This window comes from Cystoisospora suis, assembly GCF_002600585.1.
Source record: "Cystoisospora suis strain Wien I chromosome Unknown contig_5528, whole genome shotgun sequence".
Taxonomy (NCBI): Eukaryota; Apicomplexa; class Conoidasida; order Eucoccidiorida; family Sarcocystidae; genus Cystoisospora; species Cystoisospora suis.
Window position 1 is genome coordinate 5,615 of NW_027158318.1, and position 329 is coordinate 5,943.

At 49.2% G+C, this 329-nt stretch overlaps 1 protein-coding gene across 1 annotated transcript; it reads left to right on the plus strand.

Annotated features, from left to right (window-relative positions):
* Positions 1-7: 7 nt before the first annotated feature.
* On the plus strand, positions 8-316 carry CSUI_009309 (uncharacterized protein; the record flags this gene model as incomplete). The annotated part of the gene is made up of 1 exon (XM_068069425.1): positions 8-316. A coding segment is annotated over one exon (180 nt), but the record flags the coding sequence as incomplete, so codon positions are not given.
* Between the last annotated feature and the right edge of the window lie 13 nt (positions 317-329).

Consider the following 329-nt stretch of genomic DNA (forward strand, 5'->3'; position numbering starts at 1 on the left):
GAAGCGAGAGAAGAAGAGAAAGAGAGCAAGAAGACAGGAGGTTTGGTATTCTCTTCTGTCGCCTTCTCGTCTTTCTTATGACAACGCCGCTCGGTGTTCATGATGCCGGCCCGGCTGTTCTTCTTCCTTTCTCCCCTTTTCGAAGAATAAATGGATTTGTAGTTCGTAGCCGGACTCCCGGGGGTTGATGATTTGTGAGCAGAGAAAGAAAGGCTAGGAGAAGGAACTGCAGAGAGGAAAGAAGCAGTGGTAGGGGTGGGGGAGGGGTGGTAGTACTACGGATTTGCGACTTTATCACTTCTAGGCCATATCTATCTCCCTACCCTTTT